The 13,318-nt window shown below is 35.1% G+C and overlaps 1 protein-coding gene across 1 annotated transcript; it reads left to right on the forward strand.

Moving 5' to 3' along the window:
• The first annotated feature begins 11,881 nt into the window (after window positions 1-11,881).
• LOC131042178 (G-type lectin S-receptor-like serine/threonine-protein kinase At2g19130) lies at window positions 11,882-12,934 on the forward strand. The gene has a single exon (XM_057975511.2). It carries the CDS (start codon window positions 11,882-11,884, stop codon window positions 12,932-12,934), a length of 1,053 nt encoding a protein of 350 aa, XP_057831494.2.
• Window positions 12,935-13,318: the final 384 nt, after the last annotated feature.

A 13,318-nucleotide genomic window follows, 5' to 3' on the forward strand; every position in this document is an offset into this window, starting at 1 on the left:
ACTTTTCAGCTAGACAAAAGACAAGGAGTGTTGAAGAAATATATAGGCAAGGCTCAAAGATCCAAGGATTGAATGGTAGTGGTCTCATGGCCAAAGTATTGTATGTAAATGACCCAAGATCATATGAGGAAGCTAGTGGGAAGAGAGAATGGGAGCAAGCTATGGAAGAAGAATACGATGATTTGGTGAAAAATAAAACTCGAGAACTTGTGCCACTTCCCAAAGGTAAGAATGTCATTGGTTGCAAATGGGTTTATAAAACAAAATTTAAATCAGATGGTGCTATAGAAAAATTTAAAGCTAGATTGGTTGCTAAGGGATTCAATCAAAAAGAGGGTGTTGATTATGAAGAAACATTTGCTCCTGTCATTAAAATGAATACAATTAGAATTATTGTTTCTTTGGCTATAAGTCTTCGATGGCATATTCATCAAATGGATGTCAAAAATGCTTTCTTAAATGGAGATTTATATGAAGAAATATATATGAATCAACCACCAGGTTTTGTAGATCAGCAACATCCTAATCTTGTTTACAAATTAAAGAAGTCACTTTATGGACTTAAGTAGGCACCAAGGGCAAGGAATGAGAAGATTGACAGGTATTTTCAGCATCATGGGTTTAAAAAATGTAAATCAGATACAAATATTTATGTAAAGAAAGTGCAAAATGACATTATTATTGTTGCATTTTATGTAGATGATTTGCTTATAGCTGGAACAAATATTGGGTTGATTAATGACTTAAAGTTAGATCTTAAGGGAACATTTTTTATGAGTGATTTGGGTGACCTAAATCATTTTCTTGGCTTGCAAGTTAGTAGGCTTCATGATGGGTTGTTTATTTCTCAAACAAAATATGCTTTGGATCTTTTAGAAAAATTTCAAATGGTTGAATGCAATCCAGCCCCTACTCCTTTTCAATCTGGAGTTAAGGTTACTAAGGAATGTACTTCCAAGAAGGTGGATGCTACTTTATATAGACAACTTGTTGGTAGCTTGGTTTATCTAAAACATTCTAGACCAGACATTTGTTTTGCAGTCAATATGGTATCTAGATTTATGCAAGAACCAAAAGAAAGTCATTGGTTGGCTACCAAAAGGATTTCGTGATACATTCATGGAACCATTTACTATGGAATACATTATAGTTACAAGTCTTCAACTTATTTGATTGGCTTTACAGATTCAGACCAGGGAGGTGATATAGATGACAAGAAATCTACTGGTGGTTATATTTTTCAGCTTGGGTCCAGTCCAATTACATGGAGCAGCAAAAAACAAACAACTACATCATTGTCCTCATGTGAAGCAGAATATTGAGTAGCAAAAGAAGCTAGAAAGGAAGCAGTTTGGATTCGCAACCTTTTATTTAAGCTTGGTTTTGGACAAAGCTCAGGTACTCCTTTGTACTGTGATAATCAAAGTGCTATACAAGTTGCAAATAATCCTGTTTTTCATGCTAAAACAAAACACATTGAGATTGATGTTCACTATAATTGGGATCTTGTTCAAGCCAATTTTGTTAATCTCCAATTCTGTCCAAGTGAAGACCAAGCGGTTGATATATTTACTAGGAGTATGCTTGAGGCAAATTTTTGAAATTACGGGGTATGCTAGCCATGATTGAGGTGAACATTAAGAGGGGATAGTAATATAATGTTCCCCTTTCTTTCGAATTTTTTTTATATTCTTCTAGCCAATCTTAAGGGGGGATGTTAGGAATAATTAAGATTGTCTAGAAAATAATAGAATATTTCTAGAGTCTTCTAGGAGCTGTTTTAAAAAAACAGAGCTGTTGTAAAAAGAAGTTTCCAGAGTTTAGAGATTTCTAGAAAGCAAGAATATTCTAGACTTCAAAGATGTAATAGCTATATATATGTGTGATTGAAGATAGCTACTATACACTGTATTTTTTAATTCAATTTATATATCTTTTCTAACCCTGTTTTGCCCTATTTTTTATCTGTTTATTGTTGCTGTTATGTTTTTATTTTTTGGACCTGTTTTATACAAATCAAATAGCAGATCGACTATCTACATTGGAGTAGCTGCCTCTGCACTTCCAAAGTTTTGATGACCACCCTCTTCCAAATTGAAAACCATAATTATTGTGAGTGTTCTTGCTCTTGCCCTTGCCTTGAGTCTTGTTTCATTTTTAATGTGGCAAAGGTATCGGCTACAACCACCAACAGGAACTATTGGGAATTCCTCGGACTCTTTCCTTAGAATGTTCACATACATGGAGTTGAAGATTGCAATGAGGAATTTCAAGTCTTAGTAGGGGAGCGGCGGATTCAGTTCAGTGTTCAAAGGATCTCTAGCAGATGGTACGAGTGTAGCCATAAAGAAATTGAAAGGTTCAATACATGATGATAAGCAATTCCGAGCCGAAATCAGTTCTCTTGTCAACATACAACATGTAAATTTTATCAAACTTTGAGGGTTTTGTGCAGAAGGGTCCAGACGGTTGTTGTTTTATGATTACATGTCGAATGGCTCTCTAAATTCCTTACTATTCAATTAGAAGCTACTGGACTAGAAAACCCGATTCCAAATTGCTTTAGGCACTACATGAGGTTTAGTTTATCTCCACGAGGAGTGCAGAGATCACATCATTCATAGAGATGTAAAGCCTTAGAACATTCTTCTAGACGGTAATTTTTCACCCAAGTTAGCAGATTTTGGTTTGGCAAAGCTTGTCAGTAGAGATTTCAACCATGTATTGACCACAATGAGAGGACCAATAGGGTATATGGCTCTAGAGTGGATCTACTATCTTCCCATCATGCTCAAGGTTGATGTGTATAGTTTTGGTATGACGCTTTTCGAAATCATTTCGGGCCGACGAAATCTAGATATGAACTGGCAAGATTTAAGCAAGCATTACTTTCCCTCTTGGGCAGCAACCCAAATTTTTGAGCGGAATATGAGATACATTCTGGACGAGATTGTTGCACTTGTAGAGGACACAGACATAGAAGAGATGAAACAAGCTATTGTTATTGGATTGCTATGCATAGAAAGGGAGGAGGAGATGAGGCCAAGCATGGAACAAGTGGTGCAGAAGCTAGAGAGGAAGATGGATCCTCAAACTCCGCAAATGCTTAGTTGTGAGGTCAAAGACAGACAAGCAGACCAATGAGTTGTCCAGTGAAGGACAGACAAGCAAACCGAAGTTGACACTAAGAGCTATCCCAATGACAATGTTTTAGGGTGGAATAATATAACCAGGGGATGCATTTTAAAATTAAGAACGAGCTTACAAGAGAAGCCTAAATGTTAGGGAATGTATTAGTATAAATATCTTAATGTATTTGTATGTATTCTAGTGCAAATTTTTTATTTTGATAGTTTTAAAGTTTTATATAAGGATGCAATTAAGTTGGTGATTTTGGTTTATGTGTAATTTTAAGATTCTTTATTGAAGGAAATTCATATTTATTTCAGAATTAATCTTGTTTTTAGATTATGTTAGATTATTATGTATGGTTTTCAGTCAATTTTTATAATGTTTTTGTGAACAATAATAATCACAGCTTCAAAATGAATGGTTAAGTTTCTTCCAAGGATTTATGTGTTTATTTCTATTTTAATTCTAACAACTACACTCTATAATAACTAAGCAAAGAGATGATTTATTTTATATTGTTTAGAATTATTGTACATAATCATTTGTTTCTTAAATGTACTTTTGTTGGTGCAACAAAATAATGCCCACGTATGGAATCAAAAGTTGAATATTTAATATACTAGATTATTCTTATAAAAATTGTGTGAATTAAGGAACACCTTGGTTTGAGTCATACATATTTGAAATTTATGCTTTCAAAAGCGTGTTACTAAAGGCATTCAACTATCCCAATTGCTATTAAGCTCTAAACAATGTGTTTTTAACTTGTACAATTCCTGTCAATGAATAACTCATGAGAAGTGGGATGGAGATGTCTATACCCTTTGACATCATGTAAGTATCCAGCAAATATATAAGGCTTGCATTTCTCTATCAGAATGTGGGCCCAAGCAAGAGAATCAAACACTCTGGAGAGTTTAACTATAGGTTTCTGACAAGTCCATGCTTGAAAAGGAGTTACCCCCTTCACAACTTTGTGAGGAAGTCGGTTCTAGATATAACATGCACAGTTGATAGCCTCTTCCTAATAATAAGGTGCTAAAGACTTGGAGTGACTCATACAACTGGCCATCTCCTTCAAAGACCCATTCTTGCATTCTATGCACCATTATGTTGAGGATTGTATGGAACTATGTGCTACATATTGATACCTTTTGAAGCACAAAATTTTTGAAACTAATTATTAACATATTTACCCCTATTATCTGTATGCAAAATATTGATGAACTTCCCATATTGTTTCTCTACAAAAGCATTGAAATCTAGAAAATACTAAAATACTTCAGACTTTTGTGTGAGAAAGTAAACCCATGTATATTTGTAAAAGTTATCAATAAATGTCAAGACATATCTAGCCTTGCTAAAACATGGTTGTGGAAATGGTCCTACCAAGTCACTGTGTACCAACTCCAATAGCTGTGTAGCTCTCCATGTTTTACCTTTATCATAATTCTCCTCGAGATGCTTACCAAGAATGCATCCATGGAAAACTCCATTAGAAAATTGAATAGAAGACAATCTTGAAACCATGTCTTGTTGACTGAGTTGTTGCAAGTAATCATAATTCAAGTGGCCAAATCGTTGATGTCATAAACAACTCATCTCACCTGCATGAGTGAGTAACAATGTCGAAGGAAACTTACGAACAAAGTGAGAAAACTGATATAATTTGGAATGATGATCTACTTTTCCCACAACAACAGTAGACGCATTATGCATTTCACTGATTACTGCTATATCTAGTGTGAACTCAACTCGCTTTCTAGAACCAGTGTGAGTGATAAGATAAACAGATAGGAGATTCATTGATAAAGATGGAAAACAAAGAAAATCCTGAAATGTTCCTTCACCCACATTAAGAAACCCTCTCCCATGCACTTCAATAGGAGTTTCATCGCCCATTAGTATAGAAGGCATAGATCATGGTTCTAAAGGGGTGAAATCATCTTCTGAAGAAACCATGTGGTGTGAAGCACCCGAATCAATTATCTAGGAATTGGATTGTGAAGCAACAATAACTAGGGCCTTACCCTTTCCTTTCCCCTTACTCTTATCTATTTCCTTTAAAGATCCTCCTAATGAACTCTGTTTGACTAAATCAAGCACCTTGATATTATTCTTCTCAAGAAGATATGAAAGGTGATCTATTTGTTTCTTTAAACACTTACGTTCATCATGCTGAGGCCTCTTAAAATAAGAACACTTGACCTTCTCCTTCTTAGGTTGATCACCTTTTGATGAAGAAGTCTGATTATTTGCTTTTGAAGTAGTAGATTTATGATATTTCTTCTTCTCTCCTTGGTTATTTTTTTTCTTATCTTGCTTACTCGACACTTTTTCTTCTTTTGTACCTTTATTTATAGCTAAGACATATGACTTAGAGGGTTTTATCAATACCCATTTGAACCAATTTGTCCTGCTCCCTAGTGAGTTCTTTAGAAAGTTCTTCTAGAGAGGGAATTTTGAATGTGGTACCTAGGGCACATTTTGTAGCATAGAATGTAGAAACAAACACTGAATAGTTAAGACCAAGTTTAGAAAGAATTCTCAAGATCAGCTGCTTGCAGTCATCTTTCTTAGTTCCACACTATTCCAACTGCAATCTTATAGACTTGATTTTTGTGAAGGAGTCTTGTATACTATCAAAATTGTTTGGATTCAACCCTATGAGTTCATTCTCCAACTGATGATCTCTTAGCTCATCTTACTCACCAAAGAGGTTTTCTAGAGTGGTCCACACTCTATTTGGTGTAGTGGCAAATAAAATATGAAATAGAAGGTCAGGAGAGACAGATATACACAAAGTACCAAAAGCTTCATCACATTTATTAAACAATTTAATCTTTTTTGAAACATTTTCAAGTTCAGTTTCAAGTCCAATTGTAACATGATGATATCCACGTCTTTTAAGATATATTATCATCTTAGATTTCTATTCAAAATAATTATATGCTCTTAATTGAGGAATTGTATAGGTGTCCATGATAGCAGAAAAGAAGATTGTGAAGAATCAAAAGGAGTGCAAGAAAGAAGACACGAGACATCCACCCTTTCCACTAGTCTTAGAAATCACCCCCTCCCCTCCAAATATTATGAGGCTAGCACTTCATAATTAGTGAATTTACAAGGGTTTTTATCATATTACAATGCTTCCTAAGGCTTCAATGGCCAAAAATAGAAAGTTTTAATACAAGTAAATTTGATACAAGATCTAACAAAAATAACCTTTTAACTCTGTAATAATTCCCAATACCTTTCCAACAACTAATAGTTTTTGAAAAACAGAGTTATGAGGTTAAAGATATGACATGTTCAAAGAAAAAATCTAGCTGATTCAACCTAAAATATTTGATGAAAAAGGCCAGAGTTTTTTAATGAAACCTACATGGATAGAAAGTGTTCATTTCTAGATTTCCCTCAAGTATGCATTTGCAAAAATTCAACATTAGAAAAAAAAGCTATGCAACTTTTAAGAGAGGTTGTTGAATCTATTAGCTTAAAAAATGGCTCATGTCCTGTTCAAGATTGTTTTTTGCAAAAAAGATTAATTTTTCTATGAACAACACCAAAAAATCAGAAGTTTTTTGATGCTGAGAATAAAACACACAAACTATTTTTCCTATAAATGAGAAGAAGCTAGAATTCTAAAGATAAAAGTCACTTTTGACTATCTGAAGCCTTCTGGACACTCTAGAAATTGAATTCATGATGATGGATCATGGTGTTTGATTTGAAACATTGTCAGCATAAAAATACACAAAATCGAATCCAAAAGAATAACAATTGTATCACTCTGGAAATGTTAAATAAGTCTTTGATATTACTAAAATGCTAAAATGACCCAGATCTCAAAGAAAACACACACACGCACACATATATATAACCATATTTAACTAGAAGCTTATTTTCCTTTAAACTATTCTAATTGTTCAGGTCACACAAGAATGCAGAAGAAGAGCATACTTGTCTTTTAAGGAAAATATTAACTATCTAATAGCCTCAAATCTCTCAAATAAATAAAAATAATAATGAATTGTGATAGACAACATGGCTCTGATACCATGTTAGATTTTGCAAGAAGTGAGAATTGAGTCGAGATTTGATGTCAGTCATAGATCTCATGCAACTCCAAGCAACAAATGACAGAGGATCAAAATAGTTTAATGAAGATAAATATGATATAAGAGATAAATGGAGAGACATAAGAGAATTTGGAGAAGACTCTCACTGAGCTATCATTGAACTAGTGAAGGTGAGAGTATAATCCTTATTATATAGAAAAATAATAGCATATACATCCAATAGGTGCATTAACACCCACCTCCATAAAAAGTGGGAGGTTTTACCTACTACCCCATAAAAGGTGGGAGGTTTTTACCTACTTGGTGAATTCCAAAACATGTGGCATAACCTCCTTACATGAAAGCCAAAAAGGAGTTATAAGAGGTGGCACATAAAGCCGAAAGAGGGTGAGAAACCCAACTACTCCATAACCCACTTAGGAAATGACAAAATAGTATTTATGAGAGGTGGTACAATAAGCCAAAAGGTGTATAACTCAACTACTCATGTGAGGGAGACAATTACACATGTAGCTGAAGTATTTTGCCACATGTTCTCATATTAACCACTCCTAATAACCTAAGAAATCTTAAATAATATGTGTAGGAAAAATAAATACCACCTAACATAAGGAAAATAAAAAACATACACTAACAAATTTAACCCCTAACCTAACCAGAAACTTAACTCTAACCATAGAATTAAACCCTACATACAATATGAACGTTAATATAACCCTACCTGAACCCTAACCCTAATATTAGTTTAAGACAAAATCATAATATCTCTTCAAGATATTGACCCAATTAAGAATAGTATTTATTTAATATTAATGCTATCCATAATTGTTGTTGAACCATAATGCTAATTAACCTATAGCCAAAACCATATTTGAAGCCTAACCATAATGCCAAAATTTATCCTGCAATACTAACCTTAATTGTAACATAAAATTAGCCCTAGCACTAATTTAACCCTTCTTAGTTGTAGCACTCCCACTGGGCACACAGACAAACCTCTATGCTAAGGAAAATCTAGCCTACATTGGGCTTAAAATCGGTATCTGTGAAGGGTACAAGAAGGTCTGGCTAGAGAGTGACTCTCTAAACATAATTGATTGTTTGACTAAAAAGGCACTCCCTAGCTGGATGATTAAACATCTAATGTAGGAGTGCTTTTTGATATGATTGCCAAGTTAGAAGAAATTCAAATTTCACACATTTTTTAGGGAGGGCAATATGCCTTTGGACCACGTGGAAAATCTTGGCATTGTTAGTGATGATATTAAGTGGTGGTTGGAGGCGGAATCCTTTCCATTTCATTTGTGTGAGGTGGCTCAAAAGGACATCGATAATTTCTCATCAATAGAGCATTTATTAGAACAACTTTTCACATGTGTAAAGACATTCCTAGCAAGAAGAAGAATCGACCTTCCAAATTATTCCCGTGGGTCTAGTTTTTAGTTGCTTGTTTTAAGCCTGGTTTTAGTATGAATACCAAAATTTGTAGAGGCAAAAGTTATATGGAGAAAGAGAAGAACAAAATGGAATTGTTGTTGCGCGAGCTATCCAATTGAAAAACAAAGAGCTATGGATGAAATTTGTGGATGGTGGTTTGGAACCATATGTCAAAAAACTCCATGGCCAAAACCACAAGCTCATGTAAATGTTTGTAAAAAAATGGAACAAAATGTGCTCAGTGTGTATGGTGCTAAATTTAGGATACAAGAACCCTTCACAGCTGAGATTACAAGGCTAAGTATGGAGGGCAAAAAATCCTACAGAGAAAGGAAAAGCTTGGAAGAAGCCTTGTCTATTTTCTATGATAAAAGAGCGAGAGAAGAAGAGTCAAGAAAGACCCACGCGGAGACTACAATTGAAAGGATCTTTTGAAGCTTTGGGCAGATATGGCGGAATTTATTATGAGGTACATAACTCTGGATGACCACTATGCTAGCATTTTTTCTTATCATTTCATTATATTGAATCACTTTAGGCATGACAATATAATCTCACTGTCATTTTATTTAATGTCTTCTCTTGAGCATGGAATTCAAAAGAATTTTAAAAATGATTAAAATTCGATCTTGCATGAGGGATTAATTCTCCTTGTTATGGAGTATGCTAAGGCTTATAAGGTTAAACCCTCCCCTGTTTTGAGAAACCCCCAACCCTTAGCTACACAGGACGTGAATGATGTTTCAAAGATGAAATTTGCTAAGGAGAGGGTAGAATGGCATGGATTGGAATGACATCCATGTGTCTGATGACTCAAAGTATAAAACCTCAAAGGATGAGAGACCTCCTAAGAAGCCAACTCTTGATACTACTAGTAGCAGGAAAAGCATAAATCTACCTAGATGGATAGTGAAAAAAGTTGAAAACTTTTATTCTCATCCCAAAAATTTGTGCTCGCAAAATCTGAAAAATCAAAAAAATAGGAAAAGGGTGGAGAATCGAGATAAAGGGGAGGATTAAATTAAACTTGATATCCCCCTTATTGTGGATTCCAAGGAGCTGAAAAAGGATGAAACATATGTTGACATGCTCTTGGTAAATTCGATTTCTAACCAGGAGAAATGTTTCTGCTGGGTTTTTAGTGAAATTGACCTCCTAAAATAGGGCATCAAGGACATTATATACACTTCCACTGAGAATCCGACACTTGATAAAACTGATAAGCTCCTAAAGTTGACACAAAAAATTACAGAGGACATCAATGTCATGAAAATAGAGTATGAATCTAAGATTGCCAATCTAGAGAATGATATACAAGAATTAAAGGGAAAACATAGGGATTGGTGGAGATCAGCAAAGAGGCAATGTTTAAAAGTGCGGAAGGTCTTAAAAGAGTTCACGATAAAATTTCCATACATAAAGCCCAACGGGTTAGATCTGATCTATCCTCAAGTGGCAATTTGGCCAAAAAGAACCAAGAGATGCAAACTTCTACGGGGCCCTCTACTAGGACCAAGACCAAAAAATAGGAAAGAGGCAGTTCGAGAGTTATTATGGAGGAGTTCAAGGAGATTAACAACAAGATGATTCAGAAGAATGCTAAGATCATGAAATCTCTTAGTTAGTTGTTTCTAGCTTGTGTCTTTTGCTCTTTTTTTTTTTTTTATTGAACTCTATGGGGTCTGTTCCATGTTTCTATTGCTATTTAGATGTTGTTTAAACTATGTTTTGATACTATTTATCCTTTTTTTGGATTTGGATTTTGGGTCCTTATAAAACCCATTTATCTTAATCAAAATCACTAATTTAACCCCAACCCTTACCCTAAGAATTATCCTAGAATAGTAACCCTAATTATAGCACAACCATAACCCTAAACCTAATCTTATCCTTATTGAAACCTAATCATTATAACCTAGCCCTAAACTAAACTCTAACCCTAACTACAATTTGATCCCTATTTCTAACCCTAATTAAACTATAATCCATAGTATAATTAGACCTTATCATTATCAAACCCTAACCTTGACAATATCCCTAATCTAGACCTAATTGAACCTTTGCATAATCTAATCTTACCATAATCAAACTACTATTGTAATTGAACCCCAATTCTAATTAACTATAACCTTAACCCTTGATGTTGATCCCTCTAATTTAATTTCAACCTTAACCTAACCAAAAAATTAACTCTGAAACCATAGAATTAAACCCTACCTACAAGATGAAGCTTAATCTAGCCCTACTTGAACCCTAACTACAATATTAATTTAAGATATAATCCTAATATCTCTTTAGAATGTTGACCCAATTAAGAATGGTACTTATATAATATTAATCCTAACCCTAATTATTCTTAAACTATAATTCTAATTGACCTTTAACTTAGACTATATTTGAACCCTAATCATAACCACAAAATTTATCATACAGTACTAACCTGAACTATAACATAACATTAACCCTAACCGTAACTTAACCTCAATCCTTACCCCAATCATTATCCTAGAATAGTAATCCTAGTTGTAGCATGACCATAACCCTAAACGCAATCTTACCCTAACTGAAACCTAATCATTATAACCTAACCCTAAACTAAAGCCTAACGCTAGAATCAAAACCTAACTACAAGTTGACCCCGATTTCTAACCCTAATTGAACTATAATCCATACTATAATTAAAATGTAACCACAATCAAACGTTGACTATAATTAAACCATTACCGTATTCAAATCCTAACTATAAAACTATAACCTTAATCGTAACTCAAAGATTTCCCTTGCATTGAACCCCAACTCTAAACTAATGTTAACCCTAACCTTGATTATGCTTGAGCCAAAATGATAATTAAATTATAACCCAAATCATATTTGAACACTAACCATAATCTCAATATTTATCCTACAATAGTAACCTTAATTATAACCTAAGTTTAATCATGCCCCTAATTGAAGCTAACCTTAACACTAACCCTAATCTAAATATAATTCAACTACAGAATTATCCTACAATACTTTAACTGTAATCTTAGCATTACCCATCAAACTGCGATTCCACAAAAGGCAGCACTGATGAATTTATCGAGCCTGGTGTAACGTTGTCTGATGATTCAGCTTCGTCATACCCCGCATCCACAAAGGCTGATTGCCAGAAAGCCTGCCTCCGCAACTGCTCGTGCACTGCGTTTGCTTTCAATTCTCTGTCAATCTGGTCCGGAGATTTGCTAAACATGCATAACTCTGAATCAAATAGCCGATGGACTGTCTCCATTCGAGTAGCTGCCTCTGCATCTCCAAAGTTTCACAAGCCACCGTCCTCTTCCAAATTGAAAACCATAATTATTGTGAGTGCTCTCGCTCTCGCTCTTGCTTTGAGTCTCCTTTCATTTTTAATGTGGCAAAAGTATCAGCTACCACCACCAGTAGACACGTCTGTGGATTCCCCGGACTGTTTTCTTAGAATGTTTAGTTGCATGGAGTTGAAACTTGCAACTACGAATTTCAGGTCTAAGTTGGGAAGTGGAGGATTCGACTGTGTGTTTAAAGGATCTCTACCAGACGGTACACTTGTGGCCGTAAAAAAATTGGAAGGTTCAAGACAACTTGATAAGCAATTCCGAGCAGAAATCAGTTCTCTTGGCAACATACAACATGCGAATTTGATCAGACTTCGGGGTTTTTGTGCAGAAGGATCCAAACGGTTACTGGTCTATGATTACATGCCCAATGGCTCTCTCAATTCCTTACTGTTCACTAGTAATTCCAAGAAAAAACGGAAGGTACTGGACTGGAAGACCCGATTCCAGATCGCGTTAGGCACTGCGCGAGGTTTAGTTTATCTCCACGAGGAGTGTAGGGATCGCATCATTCACGGCGATGTAAAGCCCGAAAACATTCTGCTAGACGGTAATTTTTCACCCAAGTTGGCAGATTTTGGGTTGGCAAAGCTTGTGGGTAGAGATTTCAGCCGTGTACTGACAACAACGAGAGGAACAAGAGGGTATTTGGCTCCAGAGTGGATTTCTGGTCTTCCCATCAGTCCCAAGGTTGATGTTTACAGTTTTGGTATGACACTCTTGGAAATCATTTCTGGCCGAAGAAGTGTGGATTTAGACACGGAAGATTCAAGTAAGTATTACTTTCCCGCTTGGGCTGCAACTCAAATTTACCAGGGGAAGACAACTAGTATTGTGGACGAACATGTTGCAGCAGAGGCAGATATTGAAGAGGTGAGAAGAGCAGGCGTTGTAGGGTTGTTATGCATTGAAAGGAGGAAGAGATGAGGCCAAGCATGGAACAAGTGGTGCAGATGCTGGAGGGAAAGATGGAACCTCGAACTCCGCAGATGCCAAGCTCTGCACTCGTGGACAGACAAGCAGACCGAAGCGAGACGGACAGCTATGCAGGTTTAAATTAAGAACGAGCTTAGAGGCTAAGCTTGAATATTATTGAATAAATTAGTATAAATATCTGATGTATTCCTAGGTATTCTAGTTGTAAATTTATTATTTTGATAGTTTACAGTTTTAAATTAGGATTCAATTAAGTTGGAGATTTTGGTTTATGTATAATTTTAGAATTTTTAATAGAGTAATTTATTTATTATTAATCTCGTCTTTTTAGAGTATATTAAGTTATTATATATAGTTTTTAGATGAATTTTTACA

This window comes from Cryptomeria japonica, chromosome 5 (assembly GCF_030272615.1).
Source record: "Cryptomeria japonica chromosome 5, Sugi_1.0, whole genome shotgun sequence".
Taxonomy (NCBI): domain Eukaryota; kingdom Viridiplantae; phylum Streptophyta; class Pinopsida; order Cupressales; family Cupressaceae; genus Cryptomeria; species Cryptomeria japonica.

Excerpts from the sequence above, each read along its gene's own strand:
- LOC131042178 (XM_057975511.2), top strand. The coding sequence starts at position 11,882 with ATGCATAACTCTGAATCAAATAGCCGATGGACTGTCTCCATTCGAGTA.